Source organism: Lissotriton helveticus, chromosome 2_1, assembly GCF_964261635.1.
Source record: "Lissotriton helveticus chromosome 2_1, aLisHel1.1, whole genome shotgun sequence".
Lineage (NCBI taxonomy): Eukaryota > Metazoa > Chordata > Amphibia > Caudata > Salamandridae > Lissotriton > Lissotriton helveticus.
The window spans coordinates 2,090,679,394-2,090,704,335 of NC_136059.1; the positions used below are offsets into that span (position 1 = coordinate 2,090,679,394).

The 24,942-nt window shown below is 43.2% G+C and overlaps 1 protein-coding gene across 1 annotated transcript in view; it reads left to right on the plus strand.

The window, feature by feature from the left end:
* Positions 1-12,212: 12,212 nt before the first annotated feature.
* The window catches only part of LOC144820363 (polypeptide N-acetylgalactosaminyltransferase-like 6), an 859,921-nt gene continuing 847,191 nt past the window's right edge, over positions 12,213-24,942 (plus strand). The window contains exons 1-2 of the mRNA XM_078677924.1: positions 12,213-12,254; positions 14,051-14,158. Of these exons, the coding sequence (XP_078534050.1) occupies positions 12,213-12,254; positions 14,051-14,158 (150 nt within the window). The remainder of the gene's footprint in view (positions 12,255-14,050; positions 14,159-24,942) is intronic.

The window sequence follows — 24,942 nt, forward strand, 5'->3', positions numbered from 1 at the left end:
ACCAAATCAAGATCTCGTTGAGTGACTTTGTAAAACCAAACTCATTTGCTGATGATTGGGACTTTGAAAGTATTAATGACATGATGTCTGACCTAGTGATGTCTGCTAAATTTACCAAACATGATTATTTGCAGGGTTCGTCTAATTATGATAGTATGTACTGCTACAACCACTATGGTAACCATTTTCTACATAAATCTGCACAACCTAGAAATGTTTTAAATTATAATCAATGGGAACATTGTGCAACCCCTCCAAAAGGAAGCTCAAGAACCGTTTATGAGAAATATTCTTATTTTTCAGGGTTCAATGCAAGTAAAGCTGAAACATTTTATTTTAAATTGTCAAATAAGACAGGAACAAAAACCATGCTTACAAACACAAAATTGATATATTCGGACTCATTTTTTGAACAGATGAATACATTTGGTTTTGATTATTGGGACAAAAATGTGGAAGTTAAAAGTGTTTGGGGTACAAGAGAATGCCAAGTTCAGGGTATAGAATCATTGTTTAGAGCCTGCATGATCCCAGAACAAATTATATTCTTGAATTACACTATTCAACAAACTACCTGTCTTGGATTAGCCAAAATCAAAGACTTAAATAAACCGTCTATTCCAAAACCAACAATGAACAGCAATAACTCTGCAGATGAAGAGATAGACGTAAACTATGTATTAAACCAAAACAGAACAAATCCTGATTGGAAACAATGGTTAATCTGGCCCACAGATACTAATAACTGTCAAGACAGATTCCTGAACAAAACACAGGGGTTCACATTGACCAGGCCAGACCCTAGATATTCCCAAAGACAACACCCAGGGATAATCACCACCTACAGTGTGGGCAAACTCTGCCTTCAATGGCTACAAACTTCCACACTGACAGAAATTAAGCAACACCTAACTTTACTTACTGATGGTGCTGACTTGCGTGATTTCATTATGGAACCGCGCAAACAGCGTCAAAAATGCTTCATAGCAGCCTCTATATATGCAGCTTACAACGAGGCCTGGAAGATAACTCAAATTGAGACAGCAGAAAGTATACGGGAAATTGACCGTATTAATTTGGAAAAATCGCTTTCTGTAGTGGACAATGGGTTAATGACTCTGTCCTCCAGAATTTTTTCATTGGACAGTATTGTGTCTTCAGCAATCGACATAATATCGCAAGACTTACTGTTGTTACAACACGGTCAGTCGCAATTGCGTTTTATTATACAGCTTGGATGGACGTTACAAAATCTGCGTTCAGGCTATGTGCCTTGGCGTTTAATCAACACAACGTCACTATTCAATATCTTTAACCTTACTGATAAACAAATCAGTATGGCACAAAAGGGTGCTGATTATACAATCCTGAGCATTGAGAAACTCGAGAGATTACCATTGACAATGTCAGAACGACCTGTCATTGAATGGATAATACATGGGATAATTAATATTCCGATATCTACTTTCAGGTTTCAATACTGCCAAAAATATATACAGGCTGGCATGTACAAAAAATTGGGAAAAGGGTACATTAAGTCAACATGGAACTTGCCCTACTCACATGCATGTGTCAGTAATAAAGGCCAGAAAGTGTTCCTTAGTGGCAATAATTGTGCAATGTCACTAAGCGGTACACTTCTGTGTAATGGAATTAGTTTGCATGGAGCCTGTGAAGGGAACTCAAATAACCTTTCATGTCACCAGCTAGGCACACCTGCAACACAGATAGAACCATTCTTTAAAAGACTCTATAACGGGAGTTACATCCTAATTGTGGATCGCAGATGTTGTAGTCTACTGCCCGGGGTTCCTTATCTCATAAGTACGACTGCGAAGGTCATGTGCTGTGGACGCTTATTGTTCCCCAGCTCCTTTCCAGACAGGGAGGCAAGGACATGGCCTAACTTGAAAATTACTTCTATTCGAATTGATACTTTAAGCAGAATGAAAACAGTGCTTCTTCAGACGCCGACCAGGCTCACGTCATCAAAAGAAACGTATGATCTCCTAGTCGCAAGGACGACTGCAGAGATTCACTCATTGTTATCAACTAATTCCCCCATACATTTTGCAGAAATCCTGAATGAAATCTTAAATATTTCTGATACCAGTGGAGTCTCAAATGTATTTAAGACATTGTTTTCAGGAGCATTAACACCATTCAAAGCCATACTGGGTATTTTTCCAGACCTCGTCCATTCGATTTTTGGAGGAGTTCCCCTCATTTTGGGACTAATTGCAGGAATCCTATTCTTAGTCCTTTTATTTCGTTATGGCAAACCATGTCACAGACACAACACCTGCGACAAGGGAAGAAACAATCCGAGCCATTGGATACCGGGACCGGATATCAAAAATCCTGGGACTAACCCGGCTTAGAGACCTGAACATGACTTGGTTTCTTTCATTTCGGCCGATATGGCAAAGATGTGTTTTACCTGTATTAAGGTGCATGCTGTGCGGAGAAGAATGCGTGTTGGACACCTGTCTGACGCTACAATCGGATGCGCCAATGGATGCAGAAACATTGTTGGGTCCGGTAACGGCTCATGCATTGTGCTGCCCTCAACGGCTGCCAATCCTGATGACGGCATTCGTGGAAATTTCACCACTACGATTGAGGGGTAGTGAAGATCAAGATGAAAGCAGCATCGATCAGGTACGACCTTCTGTCAGCAATACTACTCAAAACTTCAATGGAGACAATCATGCACATGAATGCATGGTTACATCTTTTTCCGAGTTAGTGGAACTCTCACAGGAAGCTGTTGACAGCTTTTTCAGCAGTCTCAATGATATGATGTTCTCACCAGAGCAGAAATAACGACTCTTGAGCAAGCTAGCACACGGCGTTCCCGACACCTTGAATTTGGCCTTCAACTTTAATAATAAAGTAGCAAGAACAACTTTTCCTCCAGTTCACGGACAGCAATTTTTTTAGCAGCCCCAAAATATTTTTATAATTTTTTCGGGACACTCATCTTCTGCTTAAAGTAAGAACTATTCTTAGAGAACTAATTTCTGTTTTTAGAAACTTCATAGACATTAGCTGCCCGCTGGTATGTTTATAAATATTTTTGAACTGTGATGAAGTGGTCTCGAACTTTTCTTCTGTATTAAGAGCCATTTCATGTGTAATTCTCATATTCGATTACTAATAATGTATACATATGCGTGATTAATTTAGCATTATTCTACTGCTTGAGTGCATATAGTACATGTGACTATTTTTTTTTTCCCCGTATATTACATAATTTCGAAATGCATTATGTGTATTTTGGGGTGGTAAGGTACACACAATACTCTACAGTATGTTTTACTATGCCTAGATTCGTAAATATGGCCATAGTTAGCGTGGAGTGGGTGTGATGTATTCCTATAGGTTCTGTATAGATCCCCCTATTCCTGACCCTATTCTGGTTAACAAATTAACTAGCAGCCATCCCATGATGCAGAAACCGTTATCTGATTAAGCCAGACCACGGCACAGGAGCACGTTATCTGATTAGGTCACAACGCTTGCCATCTAATTAGGCAAGCAATATTCCTCCAGCCCCTGATAAGGCATACGGAGTTCTCAAAACAAATCAAACCTATGACAACCTGGGAAAATCCCTGCGGCCATTGTTTTGATTTCTCAAAGAACTTCAGTAAAAGAATGTGCTAACGACCAGCTCGTATGACATCCTTATTGACGTATCTATGTCCATCCTTACATCAATCTCGGCACCTTACAGGTATAAATATTACCGACATTGCCTTAAGCAAACACACGCGGTGGTGACGAGATCGGAGCAGCGAGACTTGCCGAAGCCCAGCAGAGAGCGAAGCCCACTGGCGCTGCCCCGCCTTCCTGACGCGCTGAGAACGAGACGCTGCCTTTCTCCTGCCGAGAAATCCAGCTCCGGCGCTTCCGAGCAGCCCTTGCAGGCAGCTTGGAATATCGAGACCACAGATGAGAGATACCATCCCTCAACCATCCTAGATCTCAGGTACAGAACTGAATAACCCCTTGCAGAGAATTCTTGAGTCAGTCACTTGGCAAAACAAACTTAACTCAAACTGCTACTTTCTACTCCAGCCCACGTATTAGGCTTAGGTCAGGTACACCGGGGTAGGCGTGGTTAGTAGCACCAGTTGAGTACGATTAGTTAAATGTATATGTGTATGTATATATTCTATCCATTTTAAATAGCATATGGCCTAGAAACCATATCAATGCTTTTACAGTATTATTTCATAATTCTGCTTTTATTGTATGCACTTTACTTAACCATAAGTATTGCAATAATATCGATTCATTTCTCTTGTACGAGAAAAGAGACTGATCAATAAATAGCATCTTTTATTGAACACGCCCGTCTCTTCCTTTTCTCTACAATCTGGTGAAACTAAGAATGCACGTACTGACTGAGTAAAATAAGTTGTCTTTTGTTTTCACACGACTCTAGAGATACACTCTTGATTAGGGGAGAGCAAAGTTGTCATGTTCTATGGTTGTCAGAAACTAAATCCCTTCTTGTCTATCCAGAGAGGTTCAACTCCTCCTTGCCTATTCGAGAAAGTTTCTAGTGAACTCTGAGCTAGCTGGCAAACCCAAAACTTTAAGTCTAATATCGACAGTAGAAGACCTAGTTAACGTCTGGTCTAGGTCTATACTATTGGAGGTATTATTCCAATGCGCAGAGCCTATTGGGATAATAGGAACTACACTACATTCTGTTTTCATAAATCTCTTTGTATTCAAACCATGATAAGCTGTTAGAAGATGTGCCAATTGTGAATGATGCAAACATGTATTTGAGGGCTACTAAACAGGTTATTCATTCTTACAAGACCTTAACCTCGTCAAGGAATGGGCTTGAGAATATGATTAAGTACTTTACTTCTGTAACTATTATGAGCACTACTAACCAAAGCATGCACAATGTAACATGTAGAGTTAGTAGCGATGAAAGGGTGGGCGTAGATGAACTGAATGACGGGGTAAGAATAGATTAAGAGAAAGTAGAAAAGAAAATGGGTGCTGAACGTATTTTTGGAAAAGGCAAGGATACTTTGAAGGAACCACCCCCACGAATGAGCATTGAAAATGCTAAGAAAGGATCCCAATGTTTAAAGCAAGAGGGAAATGAGACTGCCAAGAGAGTGGGATGGAGTGAATACGAGCAAAATTATTCAGTTCATGTTAGAATCTATTCCAAATTAGAAGTGAATATTAAAGGCATCTTTTATGTATGCAGTATGTCAGCTTATTTCTATTTACCACATAACTTGGTAGGTAGTTGCTACGCAACCCTAGTCTTCCTTGGGACCTATCACACTAACAATCTAAATTTTCTTCTTGAGCAGTATATTAAGCAAAGTTTCAAGCAGAACTTAATGATATCTTTGGAGCACTTATACCTCCTCTAGGAATTGCACTGAACTATGTTAGGATTAGAAGGCTATCAACTTTAGTACATCGGCTTGCCACTAATACTGTGGGAGCCTTAACGGTCTTAGATAAATATTTGCTTTTCATGAGGGCTATGATTATGTCAAATTGCCTTGCCCTGGATTTATTCCACACAAAAGAGGGCAGAGTTTGTGGCTTGCTAGTGTAGGTGTAGGAATTATAAAACGTATTCTAAAGCCTCTTTTGGTTATACTAATTGGCATTGCATGTGTGCTTATTTTCATAAAACTTTGCAAACAAATTTAATCAAACAGTAAAATAGACTGTGGGCTCAAGGGGTTGTCAGCAACGAATGGAGGGAAAAAAAGACTTGACATAAAAGTTACAGAGATGCAAAGTGATCTTTATGATGCTGTGAAGGATCTGGGAAAATCTAAGTAGAAACCATAGTTAATAAATGATGTACTGCAATAAAGAGATAAGGTGATAATTCAGAAATCATCAGAGAAGGGATTTAGAGAGCTGTTTCTTTCCCTTTAAATTCATTAGAAACTGAGGTTATGCTACCCTAGCTGTATTTACACTTTCCTCCATTTTGAACCACTGCCATAATAAACCAGGTGATGTTTACTATTGTTGTTTCCTTGTTCTAAATAAAGAATTGCAAGCTTTAGACTAATAAATGGAGAGTGTTCCCAGAGATGTCATCCATACTGTACCTAATCAGGACATGATACCTGTCTTAGGTTATCACTATATGATCTATCTATTTGCATTCTTGAATAAATTGAAAGAATGACTAAATGTAACATAATGCTACTGTGAGAATATATTGTGTAGAAAAATGTTTTTTCTTCCTTGTTCTTCATTGGTGTAAACTCTGAGAACCATGCATTTGTGCAGAAACGCATGGAAGCCATTATCTAAAGTCCTGTAAGAGGATATGCTTTTCACTGTATCCTGGAACCCCACTATTTCCCACCTTTAGAAGGTGAATGTATGTTGGATTTCGTATTGAACTTTACTAAGCTCATTGTATTGATGATTTGTGTGCTTGCTACTAAAACTCTATAGGCATATTTCCTGTATTTTGCCTAATAATGTTTTATATACACCTTCTAAACTATAACTTGTGTCTGTCATTCTTGTTAGGAATGTTTCAGTCCTGAATATTGAACTTGTTTAAATGTATTAGAGACTGGTCCAATTGGGCAGCACCAAAGTCCATCTCGGGGCTACACTGCTCCTGGTCATAGTCGCTGGCTTGGTATTGATATGATCATACAACACTGGTTTGTGCGCTCACACATCTGTTGATGGTCTGGCATTTAATGTAATGGATATGGCGCATATTTCACATGACAACTTTGTTTCTTATCTTGAATAGTATACCCAGAAATAATATTGTGAAGCTGATGTATTATGTCATTACCATTTTTGCTGTAGGCTGAATAAAATATTGAAATATGTTTTAGAAACAAATCTTAGTTGGCGTGTAGTATTTCTACATTTTTATTTTAGGTCACCTCTTGTGTGCAGTGATTTAATAAACCAGGTGATAACTACAGTCACACCTTCTTATTTCAAAATAATGGGCCAATTTACCAGTCCTGTGGCATTAAGACACATTTCATCAAGATAGTACCATGAAGGCGAATCAAATTTGATATGTAAAAAATAAAGCTTCCACCATTAAATTATTTTAGGACCTCCCTTTAAGGTAAGGGGGTTGTGATTACAAGCCGAAAATTTTAATTTTCCTCAAGGGTTTGTAAAATGAATTCAGAATCCGTAAAAGCAATTTACAAGCACAAATTAATGCAATCTACTCATTAGTCAGATTTACTCTAAAATATGAAAGGGGTTTAAGTTCAAAGTTAGAGAATCGAAATTTGCCTAGCATTTGTAACGGTAAGTTTCAATTCTATTAAGGACACGGAGGCGAGGATTATGCTTTTCCTTCTTCGCTGTTTATTACAAACACAAAACACAGCAGCCCAGAAAAGCACTGAAAATTAGAAAAAAATGACTGCATAGACTCCAACACGGAGATCTAGTAACATGTAGTAACCAAACCAAGAAAAAACTACATTTCCCATCAAGTCCATGAACAGTCACAACAATAGTCCTTTCACAGTGTCCACCGCACGAAGATAGGGCGTCTCTCTTGTGTCCCCTTCCTCTTTCTTCGCGCGAGTCACGCCGACACCTCAACGGTCCTGCTTCGAACCTTCATTACCTAGTGGAGTAAACAACACACCAGTGTAAGCATTGCAAAGCCAAATAGGACGAGTAGCAACAACAATGGCAAGTACCCACAAAGAATGCAGTAATACCGGTCATGCCAAGAATAATAAAGTGTTTACTTACAGCCATACGGGTGGGATCTCCTCCGAAGGACCGGGAGGGATAATCCTCGCCTCCGTGTCCTTAATAGAATTGAAACTTACCGTTACAAATGCTAGGCAAATTTCGATTCTATGTCAGGACCGGAGGCTTCAGATTATGCTCGTTCAAAGCTTACTGACCACCAAATGCGCAATATCCACCACTGGCTTAAAATAAAACCGTTTAAAGGTGGAATCCGAGGACCAATCTGCAGCTCGCATCAAGTCCTCCAAGCGCGCACCTAACGAGAAAGCCTTCGAGGCCATGGCCCCCCTGGCCGAATGAGCGCCAAACATCTTAGTGTCAATGCCAGCTTCCTGCAACACCCACCGCACCCATCTGGCTATGGTGGGAGAAGATACCGCCTTGTGTGGCTTACGCAGGGCTAGAAGCAACTGCCTTTCGCCCGGAGGGCGAAGCTCAAGGGTGACATCCTCATATGTCTTAAGGCATTGAACCACGCAGAGTTTGGGTACATCCTCGAATGCTGGGTAAGAAATCGACCTCGTCGCAGACTTTGTACGACGACCCACAGTAAAAGTCACCCCTTCCGGTGAAAAAATTCTCGCAGAAACGTCCAGAGCCCGGACATCCGAAACCCTACGGCACGACACCAAACACAGGAGCATAGCCAACTTTGCGGACAACTCCTTCAGGGAAAGATACCTGTTATGCTGCCAGGAAAGAAAAAGATTCAGAACCACATTCACGTCCCACAGAACCGAATAACGCGGCTCTGGAGGCAGGGACAGCCTCACTCCCCGTAGGAGCCTACAAACAAAAGGATGCTCCCCCACCGGAGCTCCGTCCACCGGCTCGTGAGCCGCTGAAATCGCCGACCTTATTGCATTAATGGTGCGGTATGCTAGCCCTTCCGCCGCTAGGTCGGCCAAGAAGTTCAAGATGGGAACAACTCCTGCGACCAAGGGATCCAGGTTTCGTCGAAGACACCAACGAACCCACCTGGTCCAAGCGGAACGGTACCTCTTTGCAGTACTCCCGGCCCAGGCTTTGGACAAAAGGCTGTGAGCCGAGTCCGAAAGGCCCGGGAGCGACCAGCGTCTCCGGAAAGCCGCCATGCCATGAGGCGGAGAGAGTCTCGCAACACGAGGTGGTGAGGCTCCCCGTTCGGATTGAGAAGGAGATGAGGGAGACGGGGGAGTAGGATTGGAGAATCCCAAGAAAGTTCCAGAAGAACCGGAAACCAGACTTGAGACTTCCAAAACGGGGTCACCAAGATGACCTCCGCTTTCTGGCGGCGGAGTTGGGCCGCCGTCCGCAGAACCATCGAGAAAGGAGGAAACGCGTATGGCCTCCCCTGACTCCAATCCTGGAGGAACGCATCCGTGGCTTCCGCCAGCGGATCCGGCCTCCAACTGTAGAATCGGTGTAACTGGAAATCCAGACGGGACGCAAACAGGTCCACCGAGAGCGGACCCCACAGATTGTTGAGCCATTGGAAAACCGAGGCGTCCAACTTCCACAGACTGGAATCCCGCAGATACCTCGAGTGCCAGTCCGCGACTTGATTGTCCCGGCCCGAAGGTATTCCGCCGTCACCGAGACCCGATGGGATAGACAATAATCCCAAAAATCCGTGGCTAGGTCCGCCAGAGCTCGGGACCGAGGACCGCCCAGACGGTTCACATAACGAACCGCTGAGACATTGTCCATCCGCAGAAGGACGCATGATTTCGCCATGTCCTTGGTCCAACAGCGGATCGCGAAGGATCCCGCCAGCAGCTCCAAGCAGTTGATGTGGAGACCTTGTTCCTCGGAAGACCAGACGCCGCCTGTAGAGAAATCCCCACAGCGGGCGCCCCAACCGGACCTGCTGGCGTCCGATTCGATGACTAGATCCGGAACGGAGCCAAAAATCGCCCGGCCGTTCCATGCTTCCATATGGGAGAGCCACCAGGCCATCTCTCCTTTTACTTCTTGTGAGAGCGGGACCATTTGGTCGTAGGACAGGCCCTTCCTGAGATGGTGCGCCTTGAGGCGTTGAAGGGCACGATAATGCAAGGGCCCCGGGAAGATTGCCTGAATGGAGGAGGACAGGAGTCCTACCACTCTGGCAATCTGCCGCAGGGAGGTGTGAGACTTCGAAATCGTTTGCTTCAGTACATGCCGGATTTTGGCTATCTTCCGCGAGGGAAGGCTGAGCGAGGCCTGTACTGAGTTCACTACGAAACCTAAGAATGTCATCGTTTGTGAAGGTGAAAGAACCGACTTGTCCACGTTGATGACGAACCCCAGGCCTTGCAACAAAGAAATTGTTCGATTGAGCTGGAGAAGCAGTTTGTTTGGACACTGGTCCATCAGCAGGATATCGTCCAAATAGACTACCATCCGGATCCCCTGACATCGCAGGGTTTCTATCGCCGGGTGGAGCAGCTTGGTGAAGCACCAAGGGGCCGACGAAAGCCCGAATGGAAGGGCGGTGAATTCGTAGACTCTGTCCCTCCAGAGAAATTGAAGGAACCGCCGATGGGGAGGATGAATGGGTACGACTAGATATGCATCCTTGAGGTCCAACCGGACCATCCAGTCGTCTGGGAGCAGAACGTCTCGGAGCAGATGGATTCCCTCCATCTTGAAATGGTGGTATACTAACCACCCGTTGAACTCCCTGAGGTTGATCACTGGTCTCTGACCCCAGTCCGTCTTTTCCACTAGGAAGACGTTGCTGAGGAAACCGAAAGGATGGCGGACTGTATGGCAGATGGCCCCTTTGCGTAACAACGCCGAGACTTCTTCGTCGATCAAGGTGGCATCCGCCTGTGAAAACACGAGAGGGTGCGGCGCCCTTAGCTGATAAGGCTGATCGTAGAATTCTATGCGGAAACCCTGCACCGTCTGTAGCACCCATGCATCTGCTGTAATCGCTGCCCAAGCGTCCAGAAAACCCGCCAGGCGACCCCCAATGCGCACCTGACTCGCAGGAATGACACTCACCATGGGAATTGTTACCACCGGCGTCGTTCCGGAAACCGCCTCCGCGCCCCTTGAAGCGCTGGCCTCTTGTCGGGTAAAAGTTGGTGTAGTTCGCCGACGTGTTGTACTGGCCTCTGCCGGAGCCTTGCCCTTTGTTGGGTAAATTTTGGCCGCCACGGCCGGTCGCGTGGCCCCTACCGCGACCGGCCCCTCGGGAAAAACGCTGGTGAAACACCCTCTTAATGCTGGACTGGGCCCTGTCTAGGGAGGTAAACGTATTGACGAACTTGCCCAGTTCCTTGATAAAAGGGTCCCCAAACAAGCCGCCCTGCGCCACCGCGCCCGCCTCCGAAGAGGCCAGATCCCCTAACTTGGGGTCAAGTTTAATCAGGAGGGATCGGCGATGTTCCGTCGAGAGGGCGCAATTGGCGTTTCCCAGGAATATGACCACCCTCTGCGCCCAACTCGATAGCACGTCTGGGGAAATGGGAGTGCCAGAAACCTTGGCCTCCTCGGCCATATCCAGTATCTTGGTAATGGGGCCTATGGCGTCAAGCAGTTTATCCTGACAGGAACGCCAGGAACGGTCTATTCCCTTACGGGGGTCTTTGACAAATTTCGCCATGAATGTGGCCATCTTACCATCTAATTCAGGTGTCATGGCGACCTTCCCTTCCAGGGTAGGGCGGGGACATTCACCCCTAAGACAACTCCGTGCCTCCTTCTCGAGTGGTTTACGTAGGCGTGCCGCCACAAACTTAGCGACCTTGTCCCCAGGCACCCAAGCGGCCGATCGCGGATGAACAATCTCATCCGGATCCAGCATACCCGAGCTATCCTGTGGTAACTCCGCCGCCGAGCCGGACGGCCGCCACGATCTCACCGACTCGTCATCGTCGTCCGTATCCACTGGGGAGAGCCCTCCCGGGGAAGAAGGGGCTGTCGCAGTCTGTCCCGAAGGGCCCGGAGCTGGGGCCGGCGCAGGGGCAGGATCTGTCGCCTTTGCTAGAAAAGCGTCCCGCAGGCGCTCAAAGGCACCCCTATCCACCCCCTGTGGGGCCCCAGCAGCCTCCCTACAAGCCTTCTTAGGAGCAGGGGGGGCCCCCTCCGAGGACGCAGGATTGCCTCCAGAGGCCCCCAAGTGCGCTTGACCTAGCTTAGCACATTCTTCCACAATGCGCGCCGACAGCCTGTCCTCCATGGGACCTACAATCTCCTGCACGCACCTATAAATGGAGCTGTCAACAGCCTCATAGAAGTCATCATCATTAAGATATTGATGTGATTCCTCCTCCTCCACATAGTACCCGTCTGCCATGATCACCAACCCTGTCCTCAAGGATTAAGCACAAATGGTGGTAGGCTAGGGGCTAGGAGCTCGTGGGTAACGCAGTACCCGGGTATGGGGCAGCCAGAGGCAAACTGATAAAGTGGGCTGGAGACCAGACCTATTGAGGCAGCACCCGCCTCCAAGCGCGCCGACCCTCACAATGACCGGGTCTATGCCGCCCCCCCTGCGCGCTTGCAGCAAGGTTCGTCTGAGCGGGCCCTTATCTAGGGACGCTGAGCATGAGCGCGGTGAAGACCGCTATGGTGCCGTGAAAATACTGCCGTCAGGCGTTCAACGCGGGAACCCGCTTTACAGACCCCGTCCGGGGCGTCAGAATAAATATTGTGGCAAAATACAGCCCGAAACACGGGCGTCTGGGTGAGGCGGCAAGGGCGAGGCTCCGGCGCAGCTCCTTCTCCTCAGCGCGGCCCCCTTCCGTGAGAGGAACCGCGCAGAGGAGAACGAGACGCGACGGCTCCCCCTAGCGGCCGAATCAGGGCCGCGTTCAAGACGGGGACATCGCGTAAGGGGCGAAAGCGTCCCCGCGATGGCAACAGGGGCTCTGTGGGGAAAAAAATTGCACTCAGCACAACAACAGAGTCCCCCAAACAGCCACGCAAGCGTGGTACTACAAAAAGAAACCCAAAGACATGCAAATTAACCCTTAACCCAGGCAACAAGACAAGAGAAAAAGAGCAAGGGACTTAACTGGCTGCGAAGCAGCGAAGAAAGAGGAAGGGGACACAAGAGAGACGCCCTATCTTCGTGCGGTGGACACTGTGAAAGGACTATTGTTGTGACTGTTCATGGACTTGATGGGAAATGTAGTTTTTTCTTGGTTTGGTTACTACATGTTACTAGATCTCCGTGTTGGAGTCTATGCAGTCATTTTTTTCTAATTTTCAGTGCTTTTCTGGGCTGCTGTGTTTTGTGTTTGTAATAAACAGCGAAGAAGGAAAAGCATAATCTGAAGCCTCCGGTCCTGACATAGAATCTCATATAATGATTTGTAAAATATGTCTAACAAATAAAGATTCATGCTCATTGCAAAACGTTATGCAAGAAGATAGTTTTCACCTCCTACATGTGTTTCGAAGTTGGTGCGATGTACTTATGGAAACCAGTTCATAAGTAGGAACATAATATCCCTGTACTACTTCCTTGCAATCTTATGAAACTGAATAATTAAACATTTTATTTTTCGAATCTGCGTTGTTTCTCCGACATAATAATGAATATGTAATATTTTGTCTGAAATTTAAAGTTTTATCTTTATCTAATCAATGATCTTGGTACTAAATAAGCACTGAAATGTATTAACAATTTAAATACTGCATTGCACTTTCTTTAGTGGTACTTAAGAAAACCAATGGAAGATGAATTTACTCGAGATTCTGTAATACTTTGCATATTCAAAGACTTTTTGCTGGATCAGCAAACTCTTCATTACAATACGATATTCCAGTGCAAATGATTGTCATGATTTTAACATGAAAAGTATTAACTAACTTGGATCGTATCATTCACCTGTGATTTGTTTGTCGACGTCTGTGCTATAGCACTGCAGGCCCAATTCACAAAGCTTTTCCTATGAATAGTTTTGTCCTTATCCTCCATTAAGTGTTAATTGCACCTGAATATCTTGGCCTATTTCAAAAAGCATTTTCTGTGAGTAATTGTGTCTTACTCCAGGTTTGGATGTACCTTGCGAATTTCCAGGAGTGAGACCTATTTAAGGGCAGGAACTTTCCTTTGTCAATAGGTGAGACTGAGTTGTGAAAGTTTTAAAATAGTGTATAAAAGCTTTTACCTTCTCTTCTACGGCTACATTATCAGTGACCTTGCCAACTTCTGCTATGTAAGGAAATCAAAAATGCAAACTCTCTTGCGGTTACTTTGTCACAAATGTATTATATGATATCAATAATTGAAAAATACATCAACTTATTCTGGGCATTAAGAAGTAAATATGCTTGTTTTTCTTGTTTTCCATTATAGCTGTGCACCCTGCTGTCCAGAGTGCTTGCTGATGAGAAGAACAGAAACCAGTTATGGCAGACATATTATATGAAGAACCCTCAGCCCTGCTCCCCTCGGTCTACTCAGGTAGGATTAGTGTTTTTTTTACTTTTCCTGGTGTTCTGTTAAGGTGGTGACTATACCCACTCCACTAGTCATGCTATGAACTGATCATGCTTAAAGTCATCGTGTTATCTTTTCCTTGGTACATAGCTTACCTCTTCCAACATAAGTGCCACAATGCATCCAGTTCAGAATGTGAATAATTAATTTTTGTACGGAGAAAACAGCACCCTCGGAATGTGTTGCGAGATACTGTTCTTAAAGCATCTCACAATTGTATAAAAATAGGGGTTCCCCTGATACTAGGTAAATTTGCTAAGCCAGGGATTGAAGAACAACTGAATAAGAAAAAGCTTATGCAACTATGATTTGTAGAAATATATTTCTTATGAGGGTGTCAAAATGAAAATGCATAAACCCAGATAGAAATTAGAATATATGGTATCAAAAGATAGAAAAACACATAAATACATACATTTTATTACAATAATGATAAATAATACAGTCAATAAAAATTGTGTTTTGTCATAACTTTATAATGAATAAACCTTTTATGCATTCATATGGTTTTACACATCCTTTGTTTTATTTTTCTTTATGTAATGTTTCATTATCAACTTAATGCATGAACATGTTAACGTTTGATTCCACAATGAAAACATAATGTTCTATAATTCATTGAATGACAATGTGTGAACCATTTAAATCTATTTTATGATATTCTCAATCCTTGTTCAATAAAATGTTGTCTGATGCAGTGTAGGTTGTATGAATTAATATTTGTTATACAACATTGCTTTGTAATTAAATTCCTACGTACGTTTTGTATATTTAGCCTTCATCACGAAGCAAGGGATAATACAAAAATCTATTAAAAACACATGTAGCACATGTAAACTACCTGTTTTCATATGGATTTTTTCTAAAAATTATCCATTGTATGTCATCCGATGTATGTGATGCCTCTATATAGGGCTTGACTAGAGGTGCAGTTAGTTTTTTGTTCGTATGGCTGGCTGATGCTCTGTCAGCCTAGTGGCCATGGTAAGTGAGGTTTCCCCCCATGGCCAAGTTTGCAGGGACACAGAAGTAAGTATATGATGTTACTTTTTCTGCAATTTGTGAGTCTTTTTAAGTTGACATTATATTCATTGATATTCCGTGTGGATGTGTCAATGGCAAAGTCGCCAGCTTTACACATAGTACAATTGAAATTGCCTGCAGGTAATGTATTGCCTTCTATGGTTGTTTGGATAGCACGCTTTCTTTGTATCATACATGAACTGACAATTTGGACCTTAAGGTTCTTATTCCTCCTGTGTGCAAATAGGGGTTTGGGTATGGGTTGTTATCTTTCTCTTTCTGCATTTCAAGATGTGCCAATTGGAAATAATAATTTGACTTATCTTCTCATTCATGGTAGATTGTCGGGTGACGAATATCAGGTTGGTATTTCGTTTTTTAATTCTGGTTATATGGACAGGGAAGTGGCTATACCCATGTGCATAGAGTGTTTCACTATAAATGGGAGATATAAGTTGGCACAATAGAAATATGACTTGGAACTATCTACACTGCTTGATCCTATGCGATATAAGGTAGCACAGTTGGAATGTGATATAAAACTATATCAGAATTGTCATTGAAATATTTTGGAGGGTTTTTGGAGCCTTTACCCAGATTGTCTTTATTACAGTGTGGTTTTTCTATTATCCATGGCTTCCTGATGAAGGCTAAATAGGCGAAACGTGGATAGAGAGGGGATCACAAAGCCATGTTGGGTAACATATATTAATTCATACAGCCTACAATGCCTGAGACAACATTTCATTGAAGAAGGATTGAGAAAGAATATTATCAAATAGATGTATATGGCTCTTGTTGTCATTCAATGTATTATGGAAGATTATGTTTTCATTGTGAGAATCAAACCTTAACCACTTCAGCGCTAATGACAAGGGTAACTCGTCATGGACTTTCCATTGATTTCAATGGAAAGTCAATGGAAGATCATCAGGTGCCTTAGCAGCCAAGTGGTTAACATGTTCATGCATTAAGTTGACAGTGAAATAATACACAAAGAAAAAAATAACAAAGGATGAGTGAAGCCGTATGAATGTGTAGATTTTTTCATTATAACATTATGACAAAACACTATTTGTATTGACTATATTATATATCATTATTAGATTAAAATGTCTTTTTGTGTTTTTTCTATCTTTTGATACATTAAATATTCTAATTCCTATCTGGGTTTAGGCATTTTCATTTCAACACCCCCATTGTAAACATACTTCTACAAATCATAGTTGCCTAAGCTTTTTCTTACAGCATTTCGCACCTTTCATTTAGATTCACAATCTGAAGGGGCAGGCCCTCATCTCTCATTGTGATTTAGGATGAAACGTATGACTGTGTTGTGAAATACAGTACACATTGCATTGTACATTGTTGTTTTGTATACTGAAAATGTGGTTGTTTCAGATGCAACATTAGAATCATGTCGACCACCAAAGCCTTTAAACCGGGCAGAATTTACTTGTTTTTGGGATGTAAATGAAAGCAATATCATGGGGTTTTAAGCAACTGAAAGATACTTACTGAAAAAACTGATCAGAGCATGCAGTTTCAGCTAGTTGGTCCTAGGCAAGGCAGCACATCAGAACTCTTCCTACAGAGGAACTCTGGATCAAACTGTCTGTGGTATATTAGATAAATCGGTGAGCGTCATTCTTTTGCCGGAAGCCATTAAGCGTCAGGCCTGTGACACCTTTCTACAGGTAGAACGGCCTCTGAGTGAAATTGAACATGAAGGAGAATAGAGGTTTTAGGTCCAGATTTTGAATTAAAAAGAAGAAACTTTGGCCACACAATGCAGGATTGAACAATGTTCCTACTGTACTGTTTTTTCGGGCTGCGGATGCGTTCCGAATAGGTTATAGGCGGGGAGTCGTAGCAAGCCAAATTGGAAGCAACGTGAAGAATCACCCCCTCCGCAAGCCCATATTGCACACACATCGAACTCATGCAGTTCTGGCCCCTGGTGATTTCTAGGAGTGCCCACACGGGTAAATCCTGAGTTTTTCACTTTCACATAGATATCCTCATGGCTAGGCCACGCCTTAGCGTGCGTGGACCACCGGGGATACTCTTTCGGTCCTGAAGAAAGCTGAGCTGATTATAGCAATAAACAGCTGAAACATGTCGACCTACACTTCCTAGGACACAGTGGTTTAAGTAACCAGACCACTGAGTGTCCTGCTCACAAGTTTTTAATGGTACCAGCTGACCATTTAATAAAATTATTTAGGGTACAGCTGTTATCTTTTAAATATTCACACTCACCTCACTTGAGCACCATACACGATCCCATTACAAACCAGCTCCGCTGTAAATCAGGCGTTGCCGCACACTGGGGGGATATTCAGTTCCCCCAGTGGGAACCCTATGATGAAGCATGTCACCAATAGGTGGTGAGTGAGGTTTCTTTTAAGAAATAAGGGTTTCCTCTTTTTCTGTGTTTTTCTTTTAGCACTCCACTGGTTCACTCTCGTTTTCCATTGTGGTTGTTTCTGGTTAATAACATCATAGCACCTTTTGAGTCACTCTCATGTGGTTGTTATACCTACTGTGCTATTGCCAATGACACAAATGTTGTGCACATTTGTTGTTGTGAGAAATTGGGCTGATGGTTGACTGGGGTATGAGCCTGGGTCAAAAAGCAACCACAATCCCTTTCAGGGTAAGGCACAAGCAAACCCCATGCTAACTTGTGCTCAAGCCCTTGGTAGCTTGGTGCAGACCCGTCAGTCTAAGCTTAGAGACAATGAGTAAAGCATTAGTGCAACACTTCAAACAATAAAACAGTAAAAACACCACAAAAAAGGCTAACACCAACTGATAAAAATAGAACCCTCTTTAGTAAATAATACAAGACCAAAAATGACAAAAATCCAATCAGTAGAACCAGAGATATTCAATTTTAAAGATGTAAGTAAAAATAGTGCTGAAAAGCCCAAAGTGCCACTGATAGCTGGTCACACAAGACTGGAATAAAGTCACAGGTTCAGGCAAACCGCAATGGAGCGTGGTCTGGCTACAAGGACTCTCTTAGGCCAGCTGAAGAAAAGGGCATATTTACAAGCCCCTATCACCACCACAACATCACTTTTCACAACGTTGTGGTGATAGGGGCTGTGCCTTATTTACAACTGTGGCTTAATGCTGCCTTGTAATTAAGGCACCCTTTCATGCTATATTTGACGTTAAAGGCGAGGGCAATAGGTGTTGCAGTGGGCGTTCCCCCGCAACACCCATTGATTTTGATGCTGCCCCACATTTACAAGGGTGGCATAAATATGGGGCCACGCCACAAGTAAGACCAGGGAAAGTTAGTTTTACCCTTGTGCAACTATGAGAAATGTTTAATTTCCCTTCAATTTAGCTGTTTTCATGTGTGCTGCATTGTGCAGCACATATGGTCACAGCAACATTCCATTGATTGTTTAGTTGCAGGAAGATGTCCCTTCTTGCACATAAACAATCATTTAAAAAACATGACGTTTTCAACTTCTCCGTGTGCTGCATTAAGAAGCACACATAGAAGTTACAACATGCACTTTAAAGCTTGTTTATGTGCAAGAAAGGACACCTTTCTGCACATAAACAATCTTTCCCTGCAACACAGACACAATTGCACTATGGTGCAAGGGTGCCTACATTAGCGATAGGCAGCTACATTTAGCGTCAGCGCAGTGGGAAATGCAGAGCTGCCCATCTTGTTGTAAATATTGTGCAGCTCTGCCTTTCAGAAGTGGTGAAGTGCGGCGTTAAGCCAAGGAGGCTAGCATGACACTCCACCACTTCTTTTGTAAATAAGCCCCATAGTACCTCAAATCCTTGTTTGAGGAGCATTGTGTGGATCCTCATAGAAGATGCATCAACCAGCCGAAGTTGAGTATGCAGGGTGCATTCAGGGTGATGCATCAGTTCCAAAGAGCTGCAAGCGTATGATGCAGAGTCCGTCATCATCGTCAAGGCTGCCGTCAATAAGAGATCTGAATGTCTCTGCCAAGGGTGCCTCGCACAGTCAATGTGATGTGGAGGTTCCAAAGAGCTCGATGTGGGTCTTTTGAGATACGTCCTATCCATGCAACAGCAACGATGCATCAGTTCAGCTGCGGGTTTCGGCTGCATGCAGAGACGTTGACAAAGCACTTTAAGCTCACTTCCGAAGGTCACGGACTGGGCTGGTACCATATGAAAGTGAAGACCCACAGATGATAGCATCCGGGTGCTCATGAAAGTTTGTAGGAAGCCTTTTATGTCCATGAGGTTTCAGATCAGGAGGACAGCCAACCAGCCCTTTGAGTCAGTCTGGTTTCTGGGTTCAAGAGATGCAGGTCAAGTCAATCTCAGCCAAGCAAGAGGTAAGCAGGCATCAGGTCAGCACAGCAAAGCAGCAGTTCCTTCAGAGCAGCAGTCCAGCAGAATGGCAGTCATTGTAGCAGTACAAGAGTCCTTCTTCCTGGTAGAGTATCAACAGGCCCAGACAAGTACAAAAGTGGCAGTGTCTGAGGTCCAGTATTTAAATCCAGTTGTGCCATTGAAGTGGGGAAGAAGCTTCCAAAGCTTTCAAGTCCCTAGGAATCCTGCCTTCCCTTTCCTGGCTCAAGGATAACTCCAGGGTGATACAGACCTTTCTTGTGGAGTTAGGGCACAGCCTATTTGATTTATGATTTATTAAGCACCTGAATCACCCCCAAGGGGTATCTCCGCGCTAGTGAACTGCTTATGTTGCCCAGAGAAAATTAACAGAATAAAACAATGTAGTCTTCAGAAGCCTACAGAACTGCAGGTGATTGGAGCACTCCTGCAAATGGATAGGTAAATGATTCCAGAAGGTAGGGGCTAAGTGGAAGAAAGCTTTACCACCTAGCCAAGATTTTTTACAGCGTGGGACCACAAGTAGAGATTTGGTCCCTGAGCGTAATGCCCTGCAAATCTTGTATTTTGTGAGTTTCTCTGCCATATATCTGGGGTCTTTACCATTTAGAGATGTGTGCACAATGCAGCAGATCTTGAAATGGATCTGCTTCCGCACTGGAAGCCAATGCAATCTCTGTAAAAGGGGAAGGGAGGACATAAGGGAAGGGGCGTTGGAGACCAGTCGGGCTGTGATGTTTTGGACCACTTGCAATTTGTTCAATGATGCTTCACTGGCAGAAATCAGCAGAGCATTGCAATAGTCTAGACAACTTAGTACTAGTGCCTGGATAAGGGTTTTCTGAATGGACAAAGAGAGAAAGGAAATACTCTTCGCAGAAGGCCTAGTGCATGGAAACAGGCGCCGATGGTGGTAGAAGCCTGTTCCTTCAAAATTAATTTCTTGTCCAAGCGGACACGTAGATTTTTGACCACGGTCTTGGGCGCCGGTACGGATCCTAATGTCGTTGGCCACCAGCACGGAGACCATCTCAAAGGAGCATCACTGAACGGCATAATTTCTCTTTTTCCCGCATTGAGCTGGAGAAAATTGAGCCTCATCCAGCTAGCAATGGCTATCATACCTTCTGAGAAGATGGACTGAGCATTGGGGTTGTGTTTATCAAAGGATAGTAGGAGATGTGTATCGCGTCAGCATAGGATGTAGGTATAAAACCTAACTTCCCAACTAAACCTGCCAAATGAGCAACATAAATGTTAAATAATGTGGGACTGAGACAAGATCCCTGGGGTAGTCCTTTAGTTTGTTCCGTGCTCTCAGAGCGGAAGTGGCCTAAATTGATGGTCTGAGTTCAATGCGAGAGAAAATTCAGCATCCGTTGTAAGTCAATTCCTTGAATACCAATTTCACTGAGTCACCTGAGCAGGATTTGGTGTGAGACAGTGTCAAAAGCCGCTGATAGGTCAAGCAGCACAAGTAGAACTGCCTGTCCATTGCCCAGAGACTGTCGGATGTTGCCCATTACGGCAATCAGGACTGACTCTGTACTATGTCTAGGTCTAAAACCAGACTGAGATGGGTCAAGACAAAGTCCGAAAGATGTTTATTAATATGTTTTTCTAAAATCTTGCTCAGGAGAGATAACAGTGAGATAGGTCGACATTTGGCAACGTCATCCATTGGGGCCTTGAAGTTCTTACGTATAGGAATTATTTGTACTGCCTTACACTCAGTAGGGATTTGACCTTTGTTCAGCGAGAGATTAAGAATAGAACTGATAGGGGTAGCAAGCTGTTTGGCCAGTAGATAGGTGATCCTTGCCTATTCAAGTGTAAGTGGGACTGTGCCCAGCTCCTCCCTCCATCCTGCCAGTGATGGTCCATACAGTCACACCTTAGCTCCCATTGGGTGTGGCTGTCTAGGAGGAATACATAAAGCCCCAATGCCAACAACACCCAGACATGTGACTCAGCGACAAACTGAAGGCACTAAAAGACTAAAGTTAGAAAAGGGCAACTTTCTAAAGGTGCCATTTTCAGAATTGCAATTTAAAATCTGACTTCACCATAAGTTTGGATTTCAATTGGCATTCCAAGGACACCAAACATGAAGCAGTTGTCTTTCACCATTTGGAAATGACACTTACAAAATGTAATGAGGTAATTCCAATGTTAGTCTATCGGATAGGTAGGCCTTGTAGTAGTGAAAAACAAATGCAAGGGTTTTTTGCTACCAGGACATGGAAAACGTAAAAGTAAATGTCCTACTTTTTAAATATATTTCAAGGCTATTCGATCTCACTTAGCCACACCCCTTCATTCTATGTAGGCATTGACGAAACCATACTGCTCATATATGCCCTGGCATTCTACACATGCATGTATCTCACACTGTGTGGGGAATGAAGTATCCATGTCATAAAATAATACAGTAATTGGCCAGGAAGGGCCAGTATACAACCTCCTCAATAAGGGATTCAAACAAAATGTCTTCACTCTGCTAATTAATCATCAGCAAACAATTGTTGTGCTATGACCTGGACAAAGGGGTGGTAGTCCTAGTTTAAAGGATGTCCACTTTTTAGTGAGCTCCCTCTTCAGCAATGTCCATCACTCTGCTCATGAGCCTTTCACCTGGAACAAGACTGACAGAGTGCTTAAGCGATAAAAATAAATAAATAAGTGCAGGGGCACATCATGTTTTTAGGAGCCTGCCGTCCGTGTTAAGGACGGTATGCCATTGTTGCTAAATGGCTGAGTTGTCTCGATTTGATTGCAGTTCATACCTCCTCCTTCCACAACCCTTTCCTTTCTGCTAATTTATTTCACTCTTGAGGTTCTTTTTATTCCTGCTGTGTTCCTTTATCACTGTTTTCCTGTTTTCTGTTCTTCTGCTTACTTGATTTTATGCCTTTATATCTTTTGCGATGTGTCAAATTCTGTTTAAGAAAAGTAAGGGTAGGTCTACAAAAATTTGTGCCAGAGCCCAGCCACCTGCAACAACTTACATAAGTTAAGCACCCTTGGGTTATTAGTATTCTCTTATAAAACTGTTCAGTAAGAAACAGATAATTTGGGATGGGTGACTATGCATGTCAAGAAATATTCACAGCCCTTGTTAAGGTTGACCCTCAGTCACTAACTTAACCTGAGCCTATTATTCTGGTTGCTGTGAAACAGAACAGATGGCTTAACTTAGGGTAATGTGTAAAGTATTTGTGCAGCACCGTTAAAGCAATAAAGTCAAAATTAAAAACATGAAAAAATCCAAAAACAAATTAGAAAAATAGACCCAAATTAAAGAGTAACAGTTAATAAAAAATATGACACCAAATTGTCAAAAAACTAATGTGGGGGTGTTAAGTAGAATTAGCCCCAAGGAGCACAAAGTACCAATAATAGTTGTTGCTTTTTGAGGATGGCAGTAATAGAACGATGGTTGGATAAACCAACTAGTTTTGTCCTGGTCAAAGATGTCCTGAACATCTAACCTGGGCTTCTATTGGAATTCTATAACGCATATTAGCAAGCCCATTATCTCCGTTTTAGCAGCAGTTTCTTGCCGCTAAAACGGTGATAATTTTAACGAGGTTCTTGCTAATATGCCCCGTAGTCCTTTATGTCCCAGACCAACACAGGGGTACAATTGCCAGAATAACAAGGAAAGCATATAAAGACTTGCAAGTGTCAGGCAGAGGCCAACAGCGGGTCAGATACTGTTGGTCAGCTGGGCAGGTGCAAGAAAGGCCTCTTGTAGCTTGAACAATTCATCAGCCTCATGACCCTTTGAGTTACATTTTTGTCTTCGGCATAGGAGTGAGCATGTCCATTCCTCCAGAGCTCCTCTCAGATCACAGACAGCAGGTCCAGTCCTCTTTTGTTCGACCTCAGGTAAAGAAAGTGTATCAAAGTGGATGCCTGGAAGTGCTACATTTATGCCTGGCATCAGTTTGTGGGTGAAAATAACACCTGTGCACACCTTAACAATGGGGTAAACGTTCCTAGGGCTAACCCTACTCACTTCAGGCATTTGGTTGATGAAGAAAGTCTGCGGCCACACTAAACATGGTCTCTGAGGGCTTGGGGTGTGTGAGTGTTGGGAGTGTACTGTGGTAATCCTCCTTAATCTAAAACCAAAATACAGTTTGGAACAGCTACTAAAGTCCCAATAAATACTGAGACAGATGTGTGCTAGGAAAAAAGCTGGGTTTTCCAGCAACTAGACATTGGATACACGATAATTGCCTTTGCATCCTGTTTCTTTCTTTTCAATTGTGCTCTCAAGGGTTCAGTATAAACCCAGCAAATCTGGCAAGCAAGATTTGACCCTCAAGCAGGATTTGACGCTGTTATGTCAAAAACAATTCTCATGGCTCCCACCCTTCTGCTGAGCTCAAATGTATCTATTCAGGCCAACTTGTCAATAGTGACCTATTGTGTAACTTTTGAGAGGAACTTCACACCTCTTTCATACCTATTCAAATTCTAATAACTGGCTGAGTGTAGTTGGAGTGCAAGTGCAAATTAGCCTCCACAAGCTTAAGGCAGGAAAAAGATAACTTTCTAAAAGTTACTTTTTCTAATGATTATGAAGAGTCTAACTTCACCATTGAATTGGATTTTTAATACCTATTAAAAATATTCACTTAACTAATTTTCAAGCTAATCCCATTCCTGAGACACAGCATTAGGATTTTAAACTGTAATCTGATTTTCTACATAAGACAGCTAGCCTGCCACCGTGAAAGATAGTTTGTGGGTGCTAGTCACTTGGAAGAGCATGTTAACATTACATTTTTGCATGTCCTACTTTTAAATATCATGCACCCTGCTCTGTGGGCTACAAGGCCTACACATGGGTCACTTTTTAATATTTAAAAGTGAAGTCTGACCTGTGAAAATGGTTTACGTTGACAGATCAAAACACAGTTTTTGTCCTACTAATTTCAAGTTACACTAGTAGGCATGAAGCCATGTTTGCTCTTCCACTTTAGTAGATGGCACAATAGGTGCTCCAGTCCACAAGTGGTACTTAACTTCTAGACCCTGAGTACATCTTGTACTATATGGTAGGGACTTATAGGTAAGCTAAATAGGCCAATTAGGAATATACCAGTTCAACCATGTTTAAAGGGGGAGAGCAGACACGTTATTACTATTTAGCAATGGCAGAGTGAATAGAGTTCCAAAGCCAGCTAAAATACCCATCCAGCAAAAGGCAAAATAGGAGGATTTCCTACACATATTAATAAAGAAATATAGAAATGACAAAGGCTATTGTTCCTGACATTCCCAACCCTACACTGCCCTAATTACAGCAACATGACTCTGCATTGCCTAGATCCATTTAGAGATTAAATAAT